The sequence below is a fragment of the Alosa sapidissima genome, chromosome 4 (assembly GCF_018492685.1).
Source record: "Alosa sapidissima isolate fAloSap1 chromosome 4, fAloSap1.pri, whole genome shotgun sequence".
In the NCBI taxonomy this organism is placed as follows: Eukaryota; Metazoa; Chordata; class Actinopteri; order Clupeiformes; family Clupeidae; genus Alosa; species Alosa sapidissima.
The window spans coordinates 32,148,953-32,175,481 of record NC_055960.1 but is presented as its reverse complement, the minus strand read 5'-3'; the positions used below and the strand labels follow the sequence as shown (position 1 = coordinate 32,175,481).

The window sequence follows — 26,529 nt, the reverse complement described above, 5'->3', positions numbered from 1 at the left end:
AGCAATATCCTTTTAATAACCATGTTACCTTTTTTAGTAAATGTTTTGCACTTGAAGACCTTGCGCAGCTGAACGTCTCGTGCGCAAGTGTACATCACACCTGCCTGGGATTTGCGTTTTGTTTGCATTGGAGTTTGGAAAGTTGGTTCCTGGTGGCTAATGAAGTCTTTGAACTTTGACAGTTGCTCTAAATTGCATTAGCTGTGTTCACGTAAAGCTGTGAAAATACCAAACCACACAAATTATGCTTGGTCTTAAATGGTTGGTCCTTTGCAGTTCAAAATCCTACTACGTTGTAACACTATGTTCTTGTGGAACTTAGGCCTAATCATTTGTTCAGTGCCCATCAAGGCAGAAAAAGTACAATGGAAACGGTTGTTTTGGGTGTTTTGTTTCATAGTGACCCAAGATAATAAAATGGCTTCAGTTTTTCTGTAAGGTAGATAATTCTTGTTGTCAAGAGCAACATAATGTTGCCTCCTTTGACTCACGAGCTTGGCCAAGCTGCTGATCTGGATATGTGCAAAAGTTCCCAGCATCATCCATTCATAAATATTTATCCAGGTCAGTAGATTTGTAGTTATTTTTGGTGTTGATATTGTTACATATCTGTTATGGATTTGCAATAAGATTTCTCACTGACGAGTTCAAAAGGATGAAAATACTTGCAAAAGAAACATTCAAATTAGGAGTGTCAGCACTCTAGAAGGTTACTACTTGTACTGGCGCCTTACTGTAGTCATTGCAGCGAATTGGAAGTGGACAGTATGTGGATGTTGCATTTAAAACGATAATCTCTACGGCTGCTGACTGAATGAATACATAAATCTTGTTTATATTACAGCATGTGAGCAACACAATCTATGCAGGACCGTATAGCATGCAACATCAGCAGTTTGTTGCCTCGGTTGTATACTCTTCAGGAAGATACTGGTTATATTATTATGCGTTTCTCCTGCCATCAGTAACTTAGCGGAAAAGCATTAATTCCCTAGAGGCTCTCTGGCTCTCTGGCATCTCCAGTTCAGCTTTAGAGTGTGTGCAGGTTTTTAAGGGCAGTCGTCTCTCAAGCACTTATGGCATCTCGACATCCTCTGCGCCCCTCGGGAACAAATGAAATATTGAGCAAGCTCTGACTCTGCTGCAGTCATGTTTACAACATGCGTTACAAGGATAACAGCTCGCCCGTCTGAAACGAGAGGTGACTGATTACGTGATGCCTCAAGTCACCATGATGGCACAGTTGCGGAGTTATGAAATTTGAATTGCTTCATTTTAAGTCAGTGATGCACAAAAACCCATATGTGAAACTATGCGAATGCTGATTTTGTCAAGCCCCAGTGTCCAGAAAATGCAAGACCTAGGAACTTTTTTAAGGGCTCTAAGGTGATTCCAGAGTAGGTTTTTGGACGCATCATTCACACCTTGTAATAGAGGCATGCTTTGCTAGACAACTGTTGTGGAGATGGTAATGAAATTCACTGCAAAGATGTGATATTTGCTCTAAAATATGGTTTTGTTGTAAAAAAAAAAATGCCTATAGGTACGGGCTGTGGAAAGAGGTTTTGTTTTACGGAGTGTTATGTGCTTGACATTTACAGGAAGGATTCCCATCGCATTCATTGTTGGTAGAGTTAATGAAACAACCTCTTGGAATAAAACATTGTGGCAGTGACATTTACCCACGCAAAAATGCTTTGGAAGAAGGCATACGCTCAGTTCTTGTGGTGTCTGTTGTCCCTTAGTGTTGGAGTTTAGACAGATGGTGATGTAGTGTAAAGTCAGTGCATGGTAGAGTAGTGTTTCTTTGCGAAATGAGACCGGGAAGTTGCGAGTGAATAAGAGGGTGTTGATGCAGGCACTGGGTCGGTGGATGCGTGCCAGTTACTTAGGTCTGTATTTGTGGTTTAAATGCTCAAATAGGGTCAGTCTCTCTGTCTCTCTCTCTGTCTCTCTCTCTGTCTCTCTCTCTCTGTCTCTCGCTCTCTCTCTCTCTCTGTCTCTGTCTGTCTGTACTTAAAGGCACAGACTGTTGGCAGGGCTTTGGACCCCTGCTGCAGGATGACTGAGTTCAACTGAGATCGAGTGAGCGATGGAGAGAAAGCTTTTTGCTGTCTGGCAGAGTGTAATGCAGTTGTCCAAAAGGACTGGGGTGGGGGGGCAGAGACGAAGAGGACAAAAGTCGCTTCTCAATTTACCAAACCGCCATTTCTATGGTTACCAATGTTCCTTAAAGTGCAAGCTTAAATTGTCAACAAAAAAGGCTGATGAAGCATTCTGACCAGGCTGACAACTTTTCCTCTGCCTCAGGAGCCAAGCTTTATTTATTTATATATATATATATATATATATATATATATATGTATATATATATATATATATATATATATATATATAAATATGTGTGTGTACATATAGTTGACCCATTTATCTTTTGAAAATAGTATCCCATGTAGTATATCTGTGACACCAAATGCTGTAGTCTTTAAATGGACTTCATGTTCAGCAGAGTTATTTCCAGTGTACAGTAAGTACAAGCAGTCAGATTTCATGTATTTTCAACATGTAGGCTACACTTAGACCTCCATATGGTTGCCTGTAGGAAGTTGGGCTTTGAGGCGTCTTAGGCTGGATTATCCTGTAAAACGGCAATGTTTGTCATTTCTCTGGCTAAATTGCAGTCCTGTAGTCATAGGCGGCTTTGTAGCATAGGAGAGCAGCATACTCTCTACATGTTTAAAGTTTATATGTAGTTGTTGCTATGTTTTGCTCATTGGGAAATGGCCCAAGAAAACCTAATGATTGTGTGTCTTTTATCCAGTACCAGACAAAACAAAAGATGTCATTGACCTCAAGAGTCCTGCCAGTTTCGGTCGCTAAGCTGCATTTGCATATGGTACTCTGAAACCGTGTACACAGTGTGATGGGGCTTAAGGCTCTTGGACGACACAGAATATTCACATAGCAGCCGTCAAACAGCAGCTAAGCATCATGGTGTTTTTAGCCTAGAAATATGTCACTATTTGCCCCTGCTAGAGAAAGGGAGTAAGGCACGAGCTAATCCTCTAATCTGAGCGTGGTTTGGGGCTCTTCGCTAAACACTTGAAACCTGTGGATGTTGATGGTAAGCCACCGCAGCAAAACCAGTTTGAAATCACTCCTGTTGCACAAGTGCTCAACTACCTACAGCAGCTGTTGGTGTTTGATTTATCAAGCTGGTGGTTATCAGGTTGACTGTTGCTTTAGCTTGGTTCATAGCTCATCAGTGCAAAGGCAAAAGCTATTGGCCCATATATTGCCCTCAGCTTGCATGACTTGTCATAGCAAAAATGATTTGCATAACAATGTCAAATGCTCTCAGTTTTATAACCCAAATGCCCCAACCATGGAAACCCAGTGTTTTCAAAAGCACTTTAGTACAGGGTTGATGACCTACATTTCTAAATAGTCAGAATACCCCCCCCCCCCCCTCCTCTCCCACTGAAGGATACATTTGGGTGAGGCTTTCTGTGAATACCCTGGGACCTTGTTATTAGATAGAAATCAGTGATTAGAGATCCCAGTCTAAATGGGATGAGAGTTCTTCACTGAGGCTGAAGAATTGATAAGGCCAAGATTGAGGAGAGTGACTTCCCTCCGCTCTCGTTTCTGGCCACTTAACTCACTTGGCAACCTTGCTACTGTGGAGGTCTTAAAGAGTTTCTCTAAGTTTCAAGTTTCGAAGTTGTTTTGCATCATTAGCGAGACGGCCTTCTGAAGCTAAGCTCCTTTTCAATCACGGTCTGTTATTTAGTTTGGCTGGCTGAGACCTTGAAGGTCTCTCTAACGTCAGAGACATTCTTTGTCCTGTCGGCTGAAAGGCGCACTCTCCAGTAAGCTTCCTTGTATTTTTTTAGCTTCTAGCTTAGGCCTGCAAAGATTGAAGTCTGCATCTACACATTCACCATGATGTTCAGTCTGTACGCGCTCCACTGTTGACCTTTGGAATATCTAGTCCATAAAATTTTCATGGCTATGCCATCATAACCTATTTTTTACTTTCACTTCTAAAAATGGTCACACTTGCGATGAAGGAGCATGGAGTGAAAAACTCCCAGATGTTTCTTGGCCTGGCAGATGACACACACATATACACACACACACGCACCCACAGTTGCAGTAAAAGGGCATTGTGCTCAAAACACTCCCAGGCCTTAGAAATGGTGACCGTTTGAGTGTGCCTGATGGATCTGATGGCTTTTGCGGCACGGCTCGGCTCCGCCCTTGCTATTAGCAGCTGGCTGTGCGCTCTCACACACTGGTGAGAGAAGAGGCCTCGTCCTATTTAGCTCAGTCAACCCCTGGAGGGAGGCAGTTGGATTTGATTTATGCTGGTGTGCAAATGGCTGGATAAGCCTCACAGCAGAGAGCAGGTATGGCCTATGTAAGGTAGTCGGCTCTTCGGCACAAGCTGTGTGTGTGTGTGTGTGTGAAGGTTCTGATGTGTGTGGTGAATTCTCTGTGTATGTGTGTGGTGAATTCTCTGTGTATATGTGTGCGTACACTAGTAGTTGTGGTGTGTGCTTGGGAGCGAGCGGTTTAGAGCAGGTGTGAGATGCTTGCTCCCAGCCACTGATGGCAGCTGCAGCGGGGCAACATGGCCGTCCACGGGAGCTGCTGACATTCCAGGACCTTTTCACCATGTCGTCCCAGCTCATGTAGTAATCATTAGAGCTGTCAACAGCCACGCTGCATCTATGACACTGTGCATTTGCCCGTGTGTGTGTGTGTGTGTGTGTGTGTGTGTGTGTGTGTGTGTGTGTGTGTGCGCGCAGCCCTGTTGGCTGTCTGATGAAGTTTGGGCGTTATGTAACAGACTGATGTTTGGGTCTGCTCAAAAAGTATGGAGTCTGCGCATTCAGTGCTGCACCCAAACTGATTTAATGGAATTTTCCCACCACCTGTGACATTTTGGGCCCGAGCCCTTCCTCTGCTACGGCTACCGCAGGCCCTCTCCATACGAGCACGTGTGAGGAAGCGTCACAGAGCAAACATTTGTAGCTCCCAGTTGAATCCTTGAAAGTGCTGGTTATTTTTTTGCTTATTTATTCTCCTTGTGAGTGTCTTGGAGTGGAGATGGCCATGAAGGCCTTTCTTTCACACCCCAAACAAAACGACACACTCATCCTCCTGATGAAGGGGGACAGCTTTCGCTTGCCTCCGAAGAAGAAGGGACAAACCCCCCCCGTCCCCCCCCCCCTTGGCCCAGTTCCTTCCACTGGAGGAAACCTTAGGCGGACAAAGAGCTTGTTTGTTGTAGCCGTAGTTTGCTGTTGTTCTCATGGTTGCGCTTTAATAGGATTTTGAGGCGGGAGCCGCGAGCACGGGGAGCAGACCTGCACTAAGCCGCAACGGCATTTTCACTTCACCATTCATTCACTGTATGTCATCCCCTTGACCTGTCGTCGTCAACCTGCGTTTAGGCGCAGCCTTTTCCTAGACGCCTCCTGTCCTCGTGCCGTCTTCGTGTCCTTAACTCTGCGTCTTCCTGTTTCCTCACTTCCTGACTCTCGAGCTCAGCTGTCCTCTCCTCACCTCAACACGCCCTCACAGACCAATTACAGCACAGCCTGTGTCTGCCGCTGCGTCTCGCCAAGTGCCAACCCTTTTCTCCCCTTTGTGATCAGATAAGCGCACAAACGGAGGCCAGCGCCACCCCATAAGTGGGTTAATCCAGAACTCGTCTGTGTCTGAGTCTGTTTCTATGTACCTGTGTGTCCTCCACATAGTAACGGAGCCATGTCATAGGACCGGTCACCAGAAAAGAGAAGTGAGGTATCGCAGAAAGCTGACGTGACTCACCGGTTCTACAGGCCGCAGGCTCTGTTTGCTGTGGAGGCCGGGACTGTTGGCACACATGATGAAGTGGATCAGGAAGAGTTAGTCATGAGACAAGAGGGCGAGTCTGTCTGTCTTAGGCCAGCTGCGCTGCGGTGGAGTGGAGCGAGGGCTATTATCGCTGGTGTAATCATCAGAGAGCTTGAGAGGGCCCGTCACTGAAGGACGCGTGGGAGGTTTTCAGTTTTTTTTTTTTTTTTTTTTTTAAATTGCCTGAAGCGCCTTATCTGGCTTTTATGGTTGAGCTTTTGTAAGGCATGAAGTAAGGTTGGAGAGTGAGGAAGGAGACGCCTTTCAGCATGTTCACACATTAAACACAAAGACAGATTTAAGTTTGCTTGTAGCCACACGCTTACACAATAAACACACACACACACTCTCTGTGCTCGCAGACAGGAATTTGGACAGGAGCCAACTTGTCGCCTTTGTCTGTCATGACGGGTGTGTGTGTGTCCTTGTGAGTGCTGACTCTCATCATTAGTCTGGCCTGACGCTCACCCTGTCATCATGAGCAACCCGTTTGCCTCTGTTGTTATAGACCCAGCAAATACACATTGGTTTTGTTAAGACTTTCATAGAGTCAGTGGAGCCAATTCTTAAATTCCTTATATGTAAGGGTATTGGTGAGGCCTGGACATTTGCCCAAAGACTGACAGATTTGTTTCTTCCTGCGCAATCCCATAATCGGCCACTTCAATCCATTTCAATCCATCATCACACATGTAACAATCTCATCATTGTTTATCTCTCTGACGGATCTGCTTGTTTCACACTTCAAATCCTCAGGCAGATTTAGGTCTGGCAAACACATTCTAGGAGATTATCGGGGCACTGTTGTATACTTTGTCTCTATATGTAGGCACAAGAGAAACGTTTAAGACGCAACCGACTGAGTGTCACGGAGGTCCCTAATTAAGAATTTATAAGTGAACAGCATTGGGTTCTCCTTCCATGAGTTCCTGGCAGCGCCGAAAAGTCTGCATCAGCAGTGAGCCCGAAACGCAGTTGTCATTAGAGAAGCTTGCATGGTTTTTCGTCAGCTGCTGTTTCTCAGCAGGCTGTCAGGCTCCGAGCAAAACTGCGGGAGAGCTCCTCTTTTTTTTTTTTTTTTTTTTTTCCGCTTCACTCATCTCACGGCCACCTCGGCGGCGCTCTCGGGACTCGGTTGGCATTGGCGAGATCTTGCCTCGAGGTCCGTCACGCTGATGGCATCTCAACACTGGTGATGTTCTCAGGCATTCACTCCAGGTATGCGTGGAATTGCTGGCAGATCTTCCTCTGGCCTTGACACAGAGGTTTTAGATAAGTCATGTTCTCGTGTGTGTGTGTGTGTGTGTGTGGGCTACGTCACTGCTCTAAGTTCATGAGTTGCTGTTACAGCACTCTAGTTTGGAACAGCCTCTCTTTTGTCCTGCTGTGTTTGCCAGGATCTCTCTCACATGTTTGCTCGAGGCTTGTTTTCTAAAGCAGGGGAAACAAATCCCCTCTGCGAAGCCACACAGATTTATGACCCGTTGTGCAGAGAGAGGGGAACGAGAGGGTGTAAAAACATCTCTCTCACACACACACACACACACACACGAACAGTGGCGTTGGTGCGCATTAAAACAGCAGCCAACAAATACTTTTAAGAGCTTAATTGAGGTACATCAGTGTTGTTCATTACAGCAGAGATTTCTTTGTGGGAAATTGAGGCCAAAAAAGTAATGTGGGAAAGAGGGTGAGTCTGAGGACTCACCTCAAAATAGGGGACTTGTATTTTTAGTGCTGTAAAACATCAGGCCAAGAATTTCTCTGAGGTCCCTCTGGAACAAATGCTAGTAAACACGTGGTTGGGGCTTGCTCAGTCAGAACTTATGGCACTTAAGCTCTCTCTCTCTCTCTCTCTCTCTCTCTCTCTCTCTCTCTCTCTCTCTCTCTCTCTCTCTCTCTCTCTGTGTGTGTCTGTCTCTCTCTCACATTTCTGTCTCTCACACACTCATGCTCGTACGCAGACAAACACGCGTAAAGTCCTCACATTCCAGTGGGATTTCTCTGTGTACCATCATTTCCTTTTGACCACACTCAGTGGGCCATCTGCCAGCTCCACCCAAAATCCACCAAAATATGCCTTTGTCTCCCCATGCTGGCAACACACACACACACACACACACACACACACACCACATTCATGCATCCAGTGCACACCAACACTAGGACCACTCCCTAGCCCCCTACTGCTTCAGTTTCCTCCATTGCCCCCCACCACTGCACAAAAACACTCCTAAACAGACAAATGTAATGCACACACACACACACACACACAGATTCTTTATGGCACTCATGGCCGTCAGCCCTGCCTGCATAAGGGCTGGAAAACTAACCGTGGTTCTGGAAAAAGAGATGAGCACCGCGGTGTATTTGCGTCACAGACTGAAACCATAAACATTGGCTCCTGACTCTCACTTTCTTTCTCACAGACATACAACACACGCGCACACACACACGCGCACACACACACACGCGCACACACACACGCACACACACACACAGAGAGGAAAAGGGGAGGGAAAGATGGCGATCATCATGACCATCTTTAGCACCCCTACCATTGTTTTTCTGCTTCATTGCAGTGCATGTTATCAGATGCAGAGGGCCCAGTGGCCCTGAGCAGACCTGCCGTGTGTGTGTGTGTGTGTGTGTGTTGGCCAGCCACTCATGTTCCCCAGTCTCCACTCTATGCTGCTCTGCACTCACTCATGTTCCGCTCTTTAGTCTTCAGAGCGTGTTTGTGTGTGTGTGTGTGTGTGTGTGTGAAAACAAGGTATTTTGCGTAGCAGAATTTCTTGTTTATTGTCAGGATCTGAGAGAGCCGGGAGCCCATGATGAGTTGCAGCAGTGCGTCTTCATAAAGACAGGGTGGGGAGGGAGGTGTGTGTGTGTGTGTGTGCGTGTCACCTCAGTCCTGCTGGACTGAGCCAGTGCAATGGTGGACTCCCTTGCCTCCATTTTGGGTCAGGTTTCCCCCTTTTTCATTGAGAATCATGACATGATCCCACCCACTCCTCCCATCTTTTTAGTGTGGCCTAGGGAGGTTATTTAGGTTGCCACATGCCTCTTTCCCTATCGCCCTGGCTCAACAGTGAAGGCCTTGTTCTTGGCTGTGTAAGGGGATGTGGGCGAAATGAGAGAGAGAGAGAAACAGAAGGATGACTGTTCATCTGCGCTCCACTCCAGCATCTCTCCAGACTGTGGCACAGGAGTCTGATTGCCCTGCGATGCAGCGGTTACATATTTATGGCAGGGAGCAGAGGCGCTCTGATTCGCCTCACATAATGAGAGGCTTTCTCAAATCTCCGCAACGGACAAACAATGCTTGCTTTATTTATTTATTTTTATATATATAAATTAACCAAGCAGCATGCAGATGTCATGAAAAAAAAATGCTTCCTGGACCTCCTGAAACGAGGAGGGCCTTAATGTGGCCAGTGAATAGCAGAACGCCCTTCAGGATCATTAAAATGTAAGTAGTATGTTTGCCTGCAGTAAGTATTGGTGTCTGAGGCGAGTTGGTTACGGCTTTATAGGGCCAGGATCAGAGAGCAGAGAGAGAGACCCCCCATCTCAGATCAGAGCGCTGGGGGAGAGAGGGAGAGAGGGAGGGTACAAAAGAGGGATTGAAAGAGAACGGAGAAAAGAGGAGTGCTTGCACTCTCTCAGCCATTCCAGTGGGAGGTAAGCTCTTGACTTTCAGAGACCCTGCTGCGCTCTGTCTCTCTCTCTCCCTCTACTTTTCTCTATCTATCTTTTTCTCTCTCTCCCTCCCCTTCTCTCTCTCCCCCTCTCCCTCTCCCTCTCTCTCTCCCTCCCTCTCCTGAAGGGCGTTCTGCTATTCACTCTCTCTCTTTCTCTCTCTCTCTCTCTCTCTCTCTCTCTCTCTCTCTCTCTCTCTCTCTATCTCTCCCCTTGTCTTACTCTCACTAACAAGGTAAGGCGTCTCAAAAGCCAGCCGCTAATTGTCTGCCTTTCCTGTCGACTGTCCATTTGCCGTCTTTCCCAGAATGCACTGGGCGGAATGAATGAATCTCTTGATTCACTTAGATGCCACAAACATATGCACTCTGCCTGTGTGTGTGTGTGTTTCTGATAAAGAGGTTCTCTCAACTATCAGCTGCTGGGCTGTTTCCTGTGTGTTCAGAATTGCATTATGTGTCTAATTGTCGGGCATTTTCATTGGAATCAAATTACTCAGGTCTTTAGCGTGGTAGGATGCGCTCTCTCTCAGGCCACGCCCAGCTGCGTCCACTCACGGCCCGGGGTAGGGTCTACCTTTTAAAGGCCGCCTGGTGTTTGTATTTGTGTGGTTTCTCTCCGCTTCCTGTTAAAGATGGGCAATGGTCAGTTCTGTTCATAATGCATCTCTCTATGTCCGTTAAATGTTCTTTGTATGGTTACCTTTCCTCTCTCTCTCCTAAAGGAGTGGTGTTAGGAGAGAATTGACGTTTTTGTTTGAATGTGACTGTGTAAGCCGTGTTTATTGACGTATTTCCCCTGTGTGGTTTATCAGCGTGCTCATGTCTGAAAGTTAGACTATGGTCTAATAGGTTTCAAAAGGTTAATGACTGGTCTTTCTCTCCCTCTCTGTCCCTCCTGCAGTCTCTACCTGCATAACCACCTGTAAGAAGGTGGCCCCTCCGCCCGTGCCCCCGCGCACCACCTCCAAGCCCTTCATCTCCGTGACGGTGCAGAGCAGCACCGAGTCTGCGCAGGACGGCTACCTGGACGGTCACCTGGAGCGCAAGAGCGAGGCCAACAGCCAGTCGGGCCACAGCAACTCCTCGGACAGCTTGGACAGCACGCGGGCCAGCAGCCTCGCCAAAGGCCCGCGGCCCCAGCAGCTCCCGCTGACCGCACCGCGCGACCCGCCGGCCGCCATCCCCACCGCCACCGTCATCTCCCCGCCAGAGGCCCGCACCTCCGTCGCCACCTCCACCGCCGTCCCCCAGGCCCAGAATGAGCGGGTCAAGGGCGGCCTGACCGCAGACGAGCCCCACGTTGAGCCCGTGCCCCGCAGGAAACTCTCCTCCATCGGTATACAGGTGAGCAGCACCGGGCAGAACCTGGACGTCTTCCCACCTAGGGGCAGCCGTGGCCCACTGGTTAGCACTCTGGACTTGTAACCGGAGGGTTGCCGGTTCGAGCCCCGACCAGTGGGCCGCGGCTGAAGTGCCCTTGAGCAAGGCACCTAACCCCTCACTGCTCCCCGAGCGCCGCCGTTGTAGCAGGCAGCTCACTGCGCCGGGATTAGTGTGTTCTTCACCTCACTGTGTGTTCACTGTGTGCTGTTTGTGTTTCACTAATTCACCGATTGGGTTAAATGCAGAGACCAAATTTCCCTCACGGGATCAAAAAAGTATATATACTTTATACTATACTTATACCTCTGGTGGTCAGCCCCATCCCTGTGGCCAGTGGTGCAGGTCATTTGAGCCTTGACGGAGAAGCTTGATTGCCCTCCTGACCGCATCATTTATACGTTTCTTTTTAGGTCAAAAGCGTCAGCTAAATAATTGAATATAAACGTAGATGCCAGTAGATTTGAATAGGTTTTTAATGGGAAACATGGTAGATTCCCAGGTGAAGGGTGAAACGCCTCAAGGTGGAATACTGTTTGAGGGGATTATTGGGCAATTCCATGCAATGGTCATCCTTAACGTGGAAAAAAAAGTTGTGCACATATAAATAGAACTGTTGTTAAAATATTCATTTAGGTCTATATTTTTATTGTTTGTGAATTATCTGATTGAATTTGATGGAAATGTACACTCTTTTTACATCATAAATATGGTGTGACCATACAGAAACATATTTTTTCACATGGCAATATTATACATATTTATTTTAAAAGGGGATAAATGGACTCAATGTTACTACAACATTGTTATCATTTGACAAATTCGAGATTGACAAGGGAATGGTAGATCAATGTGATGCTCAGTTTGCCTTAAGAGCACAGCTCCTTAATTTTTTTTTTTTTTTTTTAAATCTCTTTTAAAGTCAGCAAATGCCATGGCCATGTCACATCCATAACGTTTTACAGGAAAAGTTTATGCTACACATACATTGTTGATGTGACAATGTCCAAAGTGTCTGTGCAAAGCTGATTTATATCAGCGTAAGTGTGATGAACAAATTGTACCCCTTTCTTACTTTTATAACCTTTTAATGGTGCGTTATGGACGTTACATAATGTGAATTTACAGGAGTGGAGACTTTATTTTACCTCAAAGCTGATAAAAAAATAATTTCAGAGATTATTAGGCTGATCATAACCACAGGAAGGCTTAAGCGTTAGCAAAACAAATCAAAATATTAAAATACCTCGAGTGACTAACAGCCTATTTTCGTTTTTCCTGATAACGACAATCTGAGTGATTATCTTCCTGTAATTGTCATACTGTTGGTGTAAAGTAACTTGATTATTGTGTTGGCTGGTGAGGATGGCTGACTTTGCAACTGGAGTTAACGTAGCAACCACCTATTGCAGATGTGTTCAGCCTGCCGCTCTTGTCTGTTTAATACAGTTTAATTTGAAATGTGACGTCGTCATGTGCATGTAAATGAGTGTGTGCATGTGTGAGTTTGTGTGTGTGTGTGTGTGTGTGTGTGCTTGCCTGTGGGTATGGGCTAGGTTAATGCGGGCTCTTGAGATTAGCATACCATAAACATTTTGCCATCTTGGGTGCAACGGTTTAGTTCGTTTTTTAGCAAAAAACTGCCTAGCGCGATGCGGGAGTGGCCACCAAGTTTCATGTCCCCTGGTGATAACGGGAAAAGAAAAAATATATTTTAAATTACTTGTCTATTTTATGTCACGTCCATAACGCTGATAAAATGGCTTGTATGCTTAGGATGTAAATGATTATATTAAATTTTAGGATTTGGCAGTATTCAGAGGACAAAGGTTTCATTAAAAGTTATGCAAATTAATTCACTGATACTATTTTTGTCCATGCTCTAGGGCATTTTGTTTACCAATATGAGTCCAGCTGTCACATCCATAACACTGGAACTGCCCTATTCAAAGATTTCATCAATTACTGACTGATTACTTCCTTAGCATTCTACCATAAAGGGATGTCTGCATCTATAGTTTTCTTTCTCCAGTCAGTAAGCAGAGGGTTGTTTGGTGAGATGTTGGTAAACACTAACTGCTGAGCTTTGGGCTAAAGGCCCTCCATTATCATCATTATAAAGGATTAGTCCCTCATATGAAGTGTGTTGTTTTTTTTTGTTTTTTTTTCTGTAATGAAATGGTTCCTGCTGCAAGTCTAAACTTTGTAAATTCCTGTCATAGGCTTTTATTGTTGTTTGGGCTTAGCGCTTTTGTTTTTCCTGCACTGGATCAGGGGCAATAGCAGGAACTGTGTTGGTTGAGAAAAGTGGTCGGTCGGCTCCCCCCTCCCCCCACTAGTCAAATGTGTACAGCAGGCAATCCATCAAAGAGAGGGAGGGAGGGAGAGCGAGAGAGAGAGATGGAGAGAGATGGAGAGAGATGGAGAGAGATGGAGAGAGATGGAGAGCGATGGAGAGAGGTACCGACCGAGAGACAAAGAAAGAGATGGAGAGAGGAAGAGAGATTGACTGACCGAGTGGCTGCGGAGTTGTGCTCATGCAGCGTGGTCATGCAGCGTTCCCAGTCCTCTGCATACTGTGGGCTTGAACATATTATTCATATTATTCACCACTGAAATTAAACAAATGGGAACCAGGGAAAATGATGAATTCAGGAAAGGAAAAAAGAATCATGTGGAAAATTGAAAATTCTAACTGTTGCTCTGCCTTGAGGGTACAGCTTTATTTTATTTTATGCTCTTGTAGAGGCCATCAATCACTTTTGGTAATGGAATGTCAACACTGAACACTGTGCTCTGATTGGTTGGCAGGTGGATTGCATCCAGGAAGTGCAAAGAGTCGAGACCCCGCCACTGGCCAGATTTCAGTCGATCGGAGTGCAGGTTGAGGACGGCTGGCAGTGAGTACTTCCTCCTTCCTGTTTCGTGCGGTTGCACCCCCCCTCCCCCCCCTCTCCATCCCATTCTTGCTCAAAAACAATTCAATCACACACACCACAAAGTCCCCCCCTTTTGTCCACAAACATTTCCCTGTAGTTTGCATGCACTTTGCAAATGACAGGAACAGGGTGTGTGAGGAATTTGAATAGTTGTGCTGCTTTGTGCTGGTCATTTTAGCCTTGGACTGAAAAACTAAGGATGCTGGCTGAGTAACATCCAGCTGCAACTCTCCGTCTTTATCGCCCTGGAGCAGAAATGATTGGTTCTGGGGGCGCTGTGGTACCGGGTCTTGAGTGCCCACGGGGACCCGGGTTCAAATCCGACCTGCGGTCATTTCCCAATCCCACCCCATCTCTCTCTCTCCCACTTACTTCCTGTCTCACTCTTCACTGTCCTATACAAATAAAGGCAAAAAGCCCGAAAAATATACGAAAAAAAAAAAAAAAAAAAGATTCGTTCAGCACTGCATATCCACATGTCTGTAGTTCAAATTTGAAATCTTAGTCAAGTCAGGTTTATTTATAAAGCGTTTTTACAACAGCAGTTGACTAAAAGTATTGCACAGTCAAATTGGCACCAAAAAAAAAAAAAAAACAATAAGCCACTCAATAAAAGTATGACTCAATAAACACAAAAAGACCTGTGTAAAGTCTTGGTCTTGATTCCTGATGTGAGTTGTAGGCCTGACGTTACGCAGACGTTTTTAAGAATGAGTGTGCAGTTCCTGTCAGTCTTGCCAGCTGCTTCCTGCCCTGTAGGAAGTGGAGGCTCAGCTTGCCAAGGTCAGCTGGCGGTCAGGCTAGCCAGGGAGGAATGGAGCAATATCCCAACTGACCATTACACTCTTTGTCTCTGTGTGTGTCTCTGTGTGTGTGTGTGTGTGTGTGTGTGTGTGTGTGTGTGTGTGTGTGTCCATCCTCCCTTAGACTCAGCCGCTCAAGCAGCATGGCGTCCAAACAAGAGACCGACACGGAATCCCAGGACTCTGCCCCGACCCCTGCTCCGGCGCCCAAGCCCGGCGAGAAGAAGACCATGGTCAACAGCAGCAGCCAGGTGGCCGACTCGCCGCCACCGCCCCCCGTCGGCCAGCAGCAGCCGCAGTCACAACTCTCCCTCGACAACGGTGACCACGACGATGAGGCGGTCACCACCAGCGGCCCGGCGCGACAGCTGCTGACCAGCCGCTCGGCCACGCGCAGCTCCTCGTCGTCGTTCTCCGAAAGCCTGGACCCGGCGCTGGACCCGTCCTCGCTGCCGCCGCCCGAACCATGGCTGGAGTCCGGCAGCGGTAACGGCTCGGTGGGGCCCGACCAGGGCTCCGGAGGACCGCCAGCATGCCGGCGCGACGGCCACTGGTTCCTCAAGCTCCTGCAGGCCGAGACGGGCCGCATGGAGGGCTGGTGCCAGCAGATGGACCAGGAGACCAAGGAGCACCAGCTCTCTGAGGAGGGTAAGACACACAGACAGACAGAGACGGAACTTAAAACCCAGAGTATGTATGTGGAGTGTGGACTGTGGCTCTTCTACCCGCTACCCCATGTAGGGTGTCTAAGTTCTCACTCACCGTGCCGAAATTCAGACATGCACTTGACTCTTTTGGAATTCACAACAGCCTAACTGTGTATATAAAAGCTTAGTAAATGTCTGATAACTTTAGGCACACACTTCCCTTGCAGACAGACAGACAGACTGGGGGCTGGTGGGTAGAGGAGTGAGACGTCCGCATACATACATGATCTCTGTACTGCTCACCTATTCATTTGTGCAACAGTTTGAATGCTCTGGCCTCACATTGTGTGGGGATGTGGGTCACTATAGAGATTTCGATCCATATTCATAAAGAATCTTCAGGCTAAAAGTAGCTCTTAAAGGTGAACTTGGCAACTATTTCAACGTAATAAACCCATTTAGAAATCATTTTGATGGTTAAATGACCTGTTCTGGTGAAAATGGTGACTTTCCCTGCTGCGCCTAGTGTCCCCAGGCAGAAAACCAACCTTGCAACATTGAGACTACCGTCCCGGAAAGAGAAGTGAGAAACAAGAAACTCGTTTTAAATCGCGTTTCTTACCTTGTAACATCCACATAGTTCTGCAAAACTTATGCTAACCGTTCGCTAGCTTATAAACAAATCCATGTGCTTTATCGTTACCTTTTCCCACAGTTTGAAATAGCATAATGCACAATTTCTTCAGCAGAGGGGGAAATCCTGCCAAGTTTCCCTTTAACTGCTGGATGTATGCATGAGAATTGACATCAGCCATAGCAACAGAGAAACCTTTAGTGTGACTTAGGATAGTCGTAGCAGAAAGCTAAATGAACTTGAATGAATACGGGCTGTGACATTTTCAGTTCCTTCTGACGTCCTGCTGAGGTACTGAGGGGTGATTTGGAGAGTTCTAATGAGGATGGCTCTCGTCCTGCTGAGTTACTGAGGGGTGATTTGGAGAGTTCTAATGAGGATGGCTCTCGTCCTGCTGAGTTACTGAGGGGTGATTTGGAGAGTTCTAATGAGGATGGCTCTCGTCCTGCTGAGTTACTGAGGGGTGATTTGGAGAGTTCTAATGAGGATGGCTCTCGTCCTGCTGAGTTACTGAGGGGTGATTTGGAGAGTTCTAATGAGGATGGCTCTCGTCCTGCTGAGTTACTGAGGGGTGATTTGGAGAGTTCTAATGAGGATGGCTCTCGTCCTGCTGAGTTACTGAGGGGTGATTTGGAGAGTTCTAATGAGGATGGCTCTCGTCCTGCTGAGTTACTGAGGGGTGATTTGGAGAGTTCTAATGAGGATGGCTCTCGTCCTGCTGAGGTACTGAGGGGTGATTTGGAGAGTTCTAATGAGGATGGCTCTCGTCCTGCTGAGGTACTGAGGGGTGATTTGGAGAGTTCTAGTGAGGATGGCTCTCGTCCTGCTGAGTTACTGAGGGGTGATTTGGAGAGTTCTAATGAGGATGGCTCTCGTCCTGCTGAGTTACTGAGGGGTGATTTGGAGAGTTCTAATGAGGATGGCTCTCGTCCTGCTGAGGTACTGAGGGGTGATTTGGAGAGTTCTAATGAGGATGGCTCTCGAGCTCTGAGGCCAGTCTGATGGCCCTGCTGAAATAGCGAACGCCTCCTGTCTCTGAGAGCGCTGAGGGGAGGACAGATCCAAAGCATGGTCAGTCAGTCTGCCCCGCTCCGCTCCCATGGGACAGTCACAGGGCAAGAAGCCAGCTCTCTCTCTCTCTCTCCTCTCTCTCTCTCTCTCTCTCTCTCTCTCTCTCTCTCTCTCTCTCTCTCTGTCTGTCTGTCTGTCTGTCTGTCTGTCTGTTCTCATTCCCCCTCCCCTCTCTGCTTTCCCCCTCTGTCTGTCTCTCTCTCCCTCTGTCTTGTATTTGTCTCTCAATCTCTATTGCTCTGTCTCTGTCCTTCTCTCTCTCTCTCTCTCTCTCTCTCTCTCTCTCTCTCTCTCTCTCTCTCTCTCTCTCTCTCTCTGTCTGTCTGTCTGTCTCTCTCTGTCTGTTCTCATTCCCCTCCCCTCTCTGCTTTCCCCCTCTATTGCTATCTCCCCCTCTGTCTGTCTTGTATTTGTCTCTCAATCTCTATTCTCTCTCTCTCTCTCTCTCTCTCTCTCTCCTCTCTCTCTCTCTCTCTCTCTCTCTCTCTCTCTCTCTCTCTCTCTCTCTCTCTCTCTCTCTCTCTCTCCTTCTCTGCCAATCACATATTTTTCTTGGAAGGCGTCGAAGGAGCCCCGGCTCCCAGGAAATGCTGTTTCCACTGAGCAGCTCCCCCGTCTGACAGTCGGCAAGCGAGGCACGCGCCGCTAGATAACTCTGGGGCCTCAAACGTCCACTGAGCTGGCCAGCCCACTGCTACACTCCCCAGTTCACGGCAGGCGTCCCAAACCTGAGCAGGGTAGACTGCACCCTTTAGGCTGTTCAAATATGGAGTAGTCTATGAGTGCTTTTTGATGACTTGATCGATTTGCTGGCTGCCGGTAGGGTGATGCTTTCAGGAACACTGGCTGACTGCCTGCCTGTCTGCCTGCCTGTGCTCAGCTGCATTTAGCGTTGTCTGCTTCACTTCTGCTGAGGTTCTTAAAGAAACATCATGGAGTTTTGCTGCAGCAAAGGTAGAGCAGCAGTGGCTTGCTCAGGAGATGGAGGCGTCACTCAGCAGACTGCTCCCGTTGTGCGGTTTGGTGCCAGGCTGGTCCCTCAGCTGACCCTATTCCAGTTCAATTCATTTGAAGATGACAAAAGAAGGTCATTTAAAAAGCAGGCCTCAAAAAAATTTTACATAGTGTGGCTTTAAAAGGGAGCAGCTGCATAGACAGCCAGGCACAACCATACACACACAGATACACAGGCATAAACTTCCCCTTTTGGATGAAGTGGGTAATGCTGGGGTTACTAAACAAGACGGGCCGTGTAATCCAGGAATTACACTAATCTACTGTGGACCTGATTAAAAGTCAGATTAGCGCCTCGACATCAGGCTGGCAGAGATAGCCGAGAGGATGACCAGCCCCACGTCCACGCGGATGGACACACGTTGGAGGCAAGAGGCAGCCTCCGCAAAGGGCCCATCCATGTCCTCCTCACAGGGCCGTAACCGGCTGCACTGCACCACTGCGGAGGCGTCGCTCTCACATGCGCGCGCGCACACACACACACACACACACACACACACACACACACACACACACACACACACACACACACACACACACACACACACACACACACACACACACAGAAAAATTCACCTTGAGCGTTGAGTTTTCTGTGCCTTCGCAGTCAACTGGAGTGTTTTTAATATTCACTAACCAGGCCTCAAGGAAGCTGCCAGCCGTTCATGAGAATCATTGCATGAATATGCATACAGTAGTCAGCAACTATCTCTCTCTCTCTATATATATATATATATATATATATATATCTCTATCTCTCTCTATCTCTATCTCTATCCATATCACTCACATAGTGGCTCATAGAAATATGCTCGCTCACACACAGCCCACACCAAATGACATGTCGAGTTGAAAGATGGTGCTGGGAGGCTGTGTGAAGGAACTAGGGCACCCTCTGGCAGCATCCTGATGCAAGGCAAGGCTGACAGCAGAAATGAAGGGCTAATCAGGGTTACGGACACCTGGCTAAGCCAGCCCATAATTCCATCACCTTTAATATGATAACGCAGTTACCGTAGCTACACTCACATGCAAGCAGCACATGCAGGTCACGCAAGGCTTTAGAGAGAGAGAGAGAGAGAAAGAAATCTTGTGCCTTTACACGCAACTCCAGCGGATCACAGTCCGTTATGGCTATAATCTAGCCTCCTTTCGTGATATGCTTTCAGCTAATGGCCCACTCTATCCTCAAAATCAGCATCAACTGGGAGTGTTCCTCAAATCGTGATTTTTGGCAGGTAGTGTGCATGAGCGACCTAGCCAGCTAGCAGGTTGGGTTAGGGGCCTCCCGACGATGAGCAACAAGGTCAACTGGTGCGAGAGCAAAAAAAAGAAAAAAGAAAGCACACTTCCCTATGTGCCTTTTTGTGTTTTCTTGCTAAGTAATAGCAGCTCATAGTTGGCGTAGCCACCGCCTAGGCCATTAAGTGATTGCAGCTTGCAGCTGATGGGGATCCTGTTCTTTTCCCCGTTCTAGTTCCTCAAGGTGTGACAAATCCTCTCCAGGATTCCTCCTGTTCATCTACTGTCTTTCCAATTAGACACGCTGCAGGAGGCCAAGGCAAACAGGGGGCTTTTTGCATCACGGCGTGCATTCACCCCCATTCTCTGAGACCTTCTGGCTGAGGCGCATAGCGGCGCACCCAGCGTTGGCGTACCGTGTCTGAATCGCACAGCAGGGATTTGGGGTTTGCCTTGCAGTGCAGTTAACCCACACTGTTGTTGTCAGGCCTCTGCTTGAGCTGGCGGTTATTGTGGGGAGATGGCCTCTTGCACTCAGCGACTCTCCGCATCCCTCTGACGCTCATCAGCAGCCCTTATTTGTTCAAATTGCCCCCTTTGCTATAAGCCGTCGCTTTGATGTGTTCAGTTGTGTTGCTCTCCCTTGCTCTCTACTGTTATTTTTTTTGTGCTCTCTCTCTCTCTCTCTCTCTCTCTCTCTCTCTCTCTCTCTCTCTCTCTCTCTCTCTCTCTCTCTCCCTCCTCCTTCATTCCCTCTATTCTTCTCGTTCACCCTCTTTTTCTGGCGCTCCTTCCTTCTCTCTCTCTCCAACAGACACACACGCACACACAAATGATCTTGGCTCTACAGAGAAAGAAAGGGAAGGATGGGGATAGAGAGAGCTTTTTAGTGGAGGCCTCTAGTGTCTAATGTTCTTAGTGCTTTAACGTTAGACGCTCCTGCCCCGGAGTCACCAGGCTACTCTGCTTTAACCCTGCCTCACCTCTTCACTCTCCTCTCCCTCCTTCATCCTCCTTTCACCCCTTCATCCTCCTCTCCCTCTTCTTCCTCCTCTCCCTCTTCCTCCTCCTCTCCCTCTTCCTCCTCCTCTCTCTCTTCACCCTCCTCTCTCTCTTCACCCTCCTCTCTCTTCCTTCTCCTCTCCCTCTTCCTCCTCCTCTCCCCTTCATCCTCCCCCCTGTCCAGTCCCTCTCTGCCCTGACTCCCGTATGCCTGCAGTCTCACTCTAGTTATGGAGAGGGAGTGATGTTTCTGTGTCTTTAAGGGATGAGCAGGGAGCGTTCAGTTCAGAGAGTACTCTGCAGCTTGCGTGGCTGCTTGTGTATAAAATATGCATGCATACATTTGTGTGTGTGTGTGTGATTCATCTCTCATGGTGTGTGTGATTCATCTCTCATGGTGTGTGTGTGTGATTCATCTCTCATGGTGTTTGTGTGTGTCCTCCCTTTCTCTGCAGTGTTGGGTAAAGTGCGCAGTGCTGTGGGGAGTGCCCAACTTCTGATGTCAAAGAAGTTCCAGCAGTTCCGAGGACTATGCGAACAAAACTTGGTGAGTAAGAGGAGTGAGTGAGTGAGTGAGCGTGTGTGAGCATGTACACCTCAATCTTTCCATAAGGTCATGAATGTCGCTTCAGTAGTCAACAGTAATGACACAACTCCACACCTCTTTTAGTTTTGCTCCTGTATGCGATGCACCACATCGCTATCTCCACACAACACACCTGGCATGAGGAAGTTGGATGACCCGCATGTTCCATAATGAAACGTGAAACTCGTACAGCCCACATCACTTGCTCACCGTCACTTTTCACACAGGCTCACATCAAAGGGATTCAGAAATTATGCACTCTGCAGTTTTGCTTCGTATTTTTCCCCTTTCCTCATAAAGCGCTGAAAGAAATCTCGCTCAGCACTGCAGCCCTGTCAGAGTTGTCAAGTTTGGTGTTAAACCAATAATCCAGCTGCCGTGCTCGCCTGATACTCGCCAGTTAATCGCACTTACTCTCTCCATACAGAAGCGGCTTGCTTTTACTCTCTCCATACAGAAGCGGCTTGCTTTTACTCTCTCCATACAGAAGCGGCTTGCTTTTACTCTTTTACTCTCTCCATACAGAAGAGGCTTGCTTTTACTCTCTCCATACAGAAGCGGCTTGCTTTTACTCTCTCCATACAGAAGAGGCTTGCTTTTACTCTTACTCTCTCCATACAGAAGAGGCTTGCTTTTACTCTCTCCATACAGAAGAGGCTTGCTTTTACTCTCTCCATACAGAAGAGGCTTGCTTTTACTCTCTCCATACAGAAGCGGCTTGCTTTTACTGTAAAATGAACACAGTGCTGCCTGAATAATAGAAACATAAGCTGGAGTATGAAAAATCAATGCCAGGCCAGCAGCTGAGGCCTTGTATTACCCGTTGGTCCACCATGGGAAAAAAATGACCTTGGAATACACCACAAGCGTGTGTGCGTCTGTGTCTATGTGTGTCTGTGTGTTTGTGTGTGGCTTTATAGACCTCATGATCAATTCTGGATATTTTCTGACTAAAAAAGAGCACTGGAAGTGGGAAAGAATTGTGTTATGGCGCCCCCTAGAGTACGGCATTGGTACTCCATCTCAGCATGGCTGATCATGAATGTAAACCTAATTTTTGCTCTTAGAAAATCACAATAAATAAAAGCTAAGAGAAACAGTGGCACCATTGACCGTGCTGACCCTCTAATTCTTCCTCTCTCCCTTTCTTTCCTCTCTCTCTCTCTCTCTCTCTGTCTGTCTGTCTGTAGAATGTGAATGCTAACCCCAGGCCCACGGCTCAGGATCTAGCAGGCTTCTGGGACCTGCTGCAGCTCTCCATAGAGGACATCAGCCTCAAGTTTGACGAGCTCTACCACCTGAAGGCCAACGACTGGAAAGTGGACAGAGACTCACCTGAAAAACAGGTACACATCTCCTGTTCTTTCATTCAAGGGCTATGTCTGTTTGACCAAACACTGGTAAAATGACTGCAGTTGTAATTTGCTGTTTATTGTGTGGTCAATCATGCTATATGGCAATGAGGGTAAGGTTAAATGTCATTATGCTACTATTCAAATGAATACTAAAGTAACTCTAAAACATAGTTTGGGGTATGTTACAGTCTGTATTACTTTTTGTTTTTTTAAGGTTGGATACAGCAGTCTAGCAAACCAGTGATAATTATTACCTTGCTAAATGCCTAGGCACTTTTTAAGTGTATACCAGAAGGGAAAAGAGTTGATTGGTGGTACAGCTACCACTTCAGTCATCTATCAGCCTCACATATAGCTGCAACTACAGTCTGTGGTTATGAAACTCAGTCTGAAGGGTTACATTAGAGTAACAACTAAAAGCTCTTTTCAACCTGGGCCCATATTCACAAAGCCTCTTAAACTAAAAGCTCCCCAGTTGCCAAATGAGGACAGACTCCAAAAAATATTGGCCATGTCCGGACTCCAAATGTTTTTACTAACCATAATTCACAAAGCCCCTAAAATGCAGTAACCGCACCAACCAACTCGAGCTTTGTGAATAGGGTTTAGGAGGAAATCTGACCACTTAAGTCAGACTTAAGAGTAGTCCATGTGGTAAGTTCAAATATAGTGTAAATACATGCCCTGAATAGGCAGGAAAAATTTATCCACCCTGGTTAAAATGTCAGGTTGAATGGAGTCCTACTATTCAGGGGTGCGTTTCCCAAAACCATAGTTGCTAACCTGTTAGCAACTTAGTTGGTTGGCAATGGGAAATTACATTGCAACCGACAAAATTACTAACTTAGTTAGCAACTATGGTTTTGGGAAACACTCCCCTGATCGCCCATGTGCGAAGATGGGGGCAATTAGTGGGACAATGGGGACCATTACTCCATTGGACTGAAGATTACCTAATTTTGTCACACATGCACTCAAGTACACTTTTAGTCGTCTTGCTAGAATCAGGTGTCACCCTGTCACAAAGTAGGACTGAGATTTATTCGTCTACCGTGTTTCCTTGTGAGTCTACTGTATAAAATGGTGTCATTGTATGTATGTGGATTTAGGTTCACAGTTACTGTGTGTTTGCTCACAACTTGTTTAACTTTCACACCCTTGCTTCCATTCTCTCTCTCCCTCCCTCCCTCCCTCCCTCCATCCCTCTGTCTCTCTCTCTCTCTCTCTCTCTCTCTCTCTCTCTCTCTCTCTCTCTCTCTCTCTCTCTCTCTCTCTCTGTGTCTGTCTGGATACTTGCCCTGCTCCCCTGCCCTCCCCCCGCAGGAGAACCAGAAGCCGGTTCCTGCAGTGCCAAAGAAGCCCGGGAAGAGCAAGCCGGCGCTGGGCCGCGAGAAGAGCAGCGACTCGGCCGCCGACAAGCAGCGGCAGGAGGCCCGCAAGCGCCTCATGGCTGCCAAGAGGGCGGCGTCGGTCAAGCAGAACTCCGCTACGGAGAGCGCCGACAGCATCGAGATCTACGTCCCCGAGGCCCAAACGCGACTCTGAGAGAGGGGGAGAGAGAGAGAGAAATCAGGGGGGTTGTGAGGGGTGGGGGTATAGTGTTAAGATTAGTCACACATTAGGGCAGGAAGGCAAAAACAAAATTGGCAAAAGGTAGATGGAGCAATGAAGTGAAGGTTAATAAGGCTTAGACGTGGGGGAGATGAAATGAGAGCGAGCATCTGATTGGAGGAGGGACCAGGAACAAGACTGAAAGAGCTCTTTGCCTCCAGTCCACAGCCACAGGGAAGATACCATTCTTTTATTTTGTATTGTGTTGTCAAGACAGTACTTGCTTGAGAGGAAAACTAAATAAAACAACAAAAACAAAACAACCCAGAGGGATGGGAGGTTTTAAAAAAATTAAGAAATCAAGACTGACGGAACAGAACTTTGGAGAACGGGATGCAGCGGCAGTAAGCCCCCTCCAAGTGGCTACCAAGGAAAACCTCACGCAGACTTCACCATTAGTACTCCAATTACTATTGTTATTATTATTGTTATTATTGTTAATATAATTATTATTAAAATGGTTATTGATAATATTATCTCCTTTAAAAAACTATATCAGACTGATTTAAATGTTCTAATATCTTGGATAAGAGATCTTCTAATGTGTGGACTGGGACCCAGCCACATGTTGTTTTGGCTCCCATCCCACTGGCCCCCTCTACCCCAGCTCGCTAGTCTGCACAGAACTCCTTGTAAAGCACTGCAAAATACTCACTCTCGGACACCAACTCTCGCTCCACACACACACACGCACACACACACACACACACTCCAACCTGAATAACACATGCTCGCTCAGTGGAATACACTCTTTTTCTCATGTCTGGCCCTCCACAATCACTGTCTTCCTGTTCTTGTCTGTTTTCTCCCCCTCTACTACTTTCTTTTATTCTTTGTATGCAATGTTTTTTTTTATGTATATGCCCTGTGTGGCATTCAGTCTGTGGTCAGATAGATCACCTTCTCTCATGTGGGATGAGAATGGAGGAGCCGGCGTTGTGAGAATGCAAATGGAGTGCTGCGAGAGCTGGGCCCAGACTCTGGAGGTCCTGTGACCATTCTATCATGCAAACAAAACAAGAAGAATCACACAAAAAAAAGAATTCATTCTCATCACCCCATTTCTTTTTACCAGCACCCAGAATTTATTTTCTGTCTCTCCTTAAGACGGTCTCACTTCTTCTGTGGAGTTTGTATTTTGGGCGGGATAAGTGTATGGTACTTCTGTTTTGCAGTATGCCTCCATGCCATGTAAAGGTGTCCCCAGCAAATAGCCACCATTTTGTTTTTACTGTTTTGGTTTGTCCCTTTTTGGGGAGTTTGAAGTGACAGCCATTTTGTGACTTCAGATCACCCAGTCATGACACCCCCGCTATGTTATATTGCCAGGTGTGACCCTCCCTCATCCACGCCCCTCCTAAGCAAGTCATCTCTTGTCATTCACTCCAGGTGATTTGGGTCTCTGCCAATCTGAAGATGCATCACCACCTCTTACCACTTTGTTTTTTTTTTCACTCTCAGTGTTCAACTCCAAAGCTGGTACATTACATACATCATTTAAATGTTCAAGAAATGTGTGAATGCAGCAGAATGAAAGTATACTATTTAGCTAGTGGAATGATTTAGTTTTTTGAAGCTGATAAAAGTTTAGTTTTGATAGAAGGTCTAATCTGCTAACGTAGCCCCAACAGGACTGGGAAACTCTTTTAATTTCAAATGGTCGTGTCCATTTTGTCAAGTTTTTGTTGTATTCTTCTCATAAACAAATGTCAAGGCAACGCTTTTGGAATGTTTTCTTGCATCAGCCATGATCCTATCATGCGGATGATCCACGAACTGTACCTTCATGTTTTTTAGAAACATTGGTCATTGCCTGCTTCTAGTGGTAAATTTGTAGCACTACGCAGATGGTATATTATTTCAGGAGGACTTCTTTTCCACCTCTGAAGTTTTTGGCATGTCCAAACACTTTTCAGCAGATTTGAAAAACCACTACTGGGACTGGCTGATTGTTTGAGATGTGTCGTCCCATTATGGGTTGTAGCATTCATTACGCATGTGCTAACACACTCTGTTCTCCCACTTGCTGCAGCCCTTTAGCCAGTCATGCCCTGTACATCTGATTGAAGTGAGGCAAAGATATTTTGCCCTTATTTTAATTTAATTTAATTTTTTTTTGTAATTGTGTTGTCTACCCATTTGCCATTGTTGCTCCTTTCCCCCATACGCCGACCAAGCAATCTGCACATGTTTTTATATTTGAAACAAAAAGATCAATCATTAAATTCAGTTACACTACACTCATCTTTTTGTCATTGTTTTTACCATTGTGCACATGCATAAGTTTCCTACTGTCATCAGGAAAAGAGGAATCTAATGAAGCCTTCATTAACAGATCCCCTACCATACAAGCCTCTATAAGCAAAATCATCTTTCTTCTTTCAAGTTACTGATTGAAACGAATACTCAAATTCTACACACTGTTATAAATGCAGTGTTTGTACATTTTCTTCTGTTAACCTTTTTGTATGTTCAGTGTTTTCCACCACAAATGCAATAGTATTTTATCTCTGAGAGGCCATACTTTTAAATATTTAAAGCACAATATATATCTGTTGCATGGTATTCCAAGACAGTTGCAACTAGTGAAACATGTTCTTAATAGAGGCAAGGCCATATGTCCAGTGTGAGAGG

At 46.6% G+C, this 26,529-nt stretch overlaps 1 protein-coding gene across 1 annotated transcript in view; it reads left to right on the top strand.

The window, feature by feature from the left end:
• Nucleotides 1-26,139, top strand: part of dlgap4b (discs, large (Drosophila) homolog-associated protein 4b) — a 142,533-nt gene extending 116,394 nt beyond the window's left edge. Inside the window, 6 exon segments of the mRNA XM_042089753.1 lie at nucleotides 10,513-10,955; nucleotides 13,803-13,891; nucleotides 14,858-15,381; nucleotides 20,799-20,890; nucleotides 22,120-22,275; nucleotides 23,608-26,139. Of these exon segments, the coding sequence (XP_041945687.1) occupies nucleotides 10,513-10,955; nucleotides 13,803-13,891; nucleotides 14,858-15,381; nucleotides 20,799-20,890; nucleotides 22,120-22,275; nucleotides 23,608-23,829 (1,526 nt within the window). The 3' untranslated portion in view covers nucleotides 23,830-26,139.
• The last annotated feature ends 390 nt before the right edge of the window (nucleotides 26,140-26,529 follow it).